The 2,166-nt window shown below is 38.0% G+C and overlaps 1 protein-coding gene across 1 annotated transcript; it reads right to left on the bottom strand.

Moving 5' to 3' along the window:
- Nucleotides 1–591: 591 nt before the first annotated feature.
- On the bottom strand, nt 592–1,947 carry LOC115619953. The gene is made up of 2 exons (XM_030512982.1): nt 1,533–1,947; nt 592–1,465 (listed from the first exon to the last, which is right to left on the bottom strand). Exons 1-2 carry the CDS (start codon nt 1,896–1,898, stop codon nt 932–934), a joined length of 900 nt encoding a protein of 299 aa, XP_030368842.1. The 5' UTR covers nt 1,899–1,947; the 3' UTR covers nt 592–931.
- Between the last annotated feature and the right edge of the window lie 219 nt (nt 1,948–2,166).

Raw genomic sequence — 2,166 nt, 5'->3', positions numbered from 1 at the left:
CTTCGCTTTGAGAATTCTTTGGTAGAAATCCTGCCCTAGGTTCTGTCCGCCCTGTGTAATACCAGAATACATAATTCGGCGTGTCTCACGCTACAATCTAAATAAAACGCAAATGGTACTACCCATGTACATACATATGTAATTACATCTTTAGTTGTCTCGTTTTTCGGACTCTGCTATTTTAAAAGCGTCTTTACTTTCTTAAATAGTATCTGAAGAGTTACTCATTCAACAAAAAATCACCAACAAATTTTCGCACAAACCTTTCTGAGATCTAATACAACAGCTATTAAATATTTTTTAAAACAATACCTGTTAGTAAAACAGTCCATTTTACATGATGGATCATTTCAGATAGTTAATTTTTCGCATAAAAAACAAACAGATCTTATTATATAGAAATTTTAATTTTGTGATATAACATTTAAAGCTCATTTCTAGATATTTTAAATACTATATGTAATGTATATTTGTAGGTAGATATGGACATTTTTCTATCTTTATACACATATGTACATATTTATGCTTTGTAGAATTTATTTCGAAATTTTTCGTATGACGCAAAAATATTAAAAGTAGTGACATGCTAACGTCGGCTAAGAGTATTTTTAGAGTTAATATAACTTTTTTATAAAATTATAGCAATAATACTGTCCATAGGTATTAGATTTGTTAATTTTAAATTTGATTCATTTACAAGTAAGAATAAGAGAGAACGCTACAGGCGAGCAAGCCCGCCAGTGAAATATCCTGTACCAGCCAAACTTTCGGCTTGATCTTGATGCTATAGTTTGTGGGTCCCATGGTCCCATGGTTTGAGTATGAATTCTGTTTAAACGCAAACAAATGTTTCTCAAAGGCAATAAAAAGCTGACCCATAACAGGTGTATCACATGGAAAGTATAGATATACTTTATAAATATTATTTCCTTTATGTTCCGATATTCCCGTTAATCTTGCGCCGCTCTGTAGATAATAAATTCTGAATATTGGCCTGCATCAGCATGGCATTGGAAAGTGGCATGCTCCGTAGCTGGGCCGCAACGCTTAGTCCAAAAAAGTGGAATTCATCCTCGTTTTGAAGTGGTTGCATCGGATTGCGTTCGATGGTAGATGAATTATTTATATTCTTGAGAGGCTGATGTAGCGTAGTAATTTCAGTAATGTGAGGTAATTGCTCAGCGCGATAGTTTAGAGGAGGAGGCAGGGGAAGCGGTGCGGATGTTGGCGGTGTCAACAGCCTAAGTGGTGGGGCCTCGGCGTGAGGAGAAGAGCCAACCTTGACCAAAAGCTGTTGCTCCGCCGATGGTTCGCTTTTTATTTTCTCAACTTGGGGCTCCACTACCTCTATACAATCTCCTTCATCCTTCAAAGGTAGCAACTTTATTGTTTTTAATCTGGTAAGCTTTATTTTACAACGCTTTATGGTTGACAAAGGTATATGCGTAGCATCATCTTCGGAAACCTGCATATGATATATGAGTAATATTGGTAAATTAAATGTTGGAATTATGCAAATTTGGATATCTTACATCTCCAGCTGAATCCCCAACCGTCTTAAACTTGCTTTGGTGTAAATATTTAGCCAAGAACGAGTGTAATGGTTTAAAGCAAATACTCCTAGGTGTGTAGCCTAGATCAGACTTCATTCTCTTTAACTCCTGATGATAGTATGTGCGCAAATTCTTTATTTTCACTTTAACTCCCTTTAATGTCAATGGTTCTTCCCCAACCGTTCTTTCGTTATCCATTGCCCTTCTCAACCGATCATATGCCTGTTCGCGCTCTTCTTTGCGCGCCCGTGTCCGATTCCATAGACATTCGGCCCTCCGATATTCTTCAACAAACTTCAACGTCTTCTCGTCTGTAAAACGAAACGGCAGTGCTCCCTCGCTCATGATGACGAAATGAAATGCAATTCTTCCGATACCAGCAGAAAGGTAAAGTAATAGGCAACAAGCAAGTGTAATCAACGTCCACTCGCTCGGCAAGTCCCCAGAGAACTAACTATTTTGCGTCTCACATTTGCTTTTGCTATCTTGCTCTGGCGAGCGAGCAAACGAAAGCTGCTTTAATGCAAACGTTCGCTCGGCTTAGCAAAGAGTGATCGGTTCGCTCTTCTTTGCGCTTTGCTTTTCGTTTAGTTTTACTGCTTAATGCTTTTAC

The sequence above is a fragment of the Scaptodrosophila lebanonensis genome, unplaced genomic scaffold (genome assembly GCF_003285725.1).
Source record: "Scaptodrosophila lebanonensis strain 11010-0011.00,11010-0021.00 unplaced genomic scaffold, SlebRS2 tig00000001-arrow-pilon, whole genome shotgun sequence".
Classification (NCBI taxonomy): Eukaryota; Metazoa; Arthropoda; class Insecta; order Diptera; family Drosophilidae; genus Scaptodrosophila; species Scaptodrosophila lebanonensis.
This window is presented reverse-complemented; position numbering and strand designations above follow the sequence as displayed.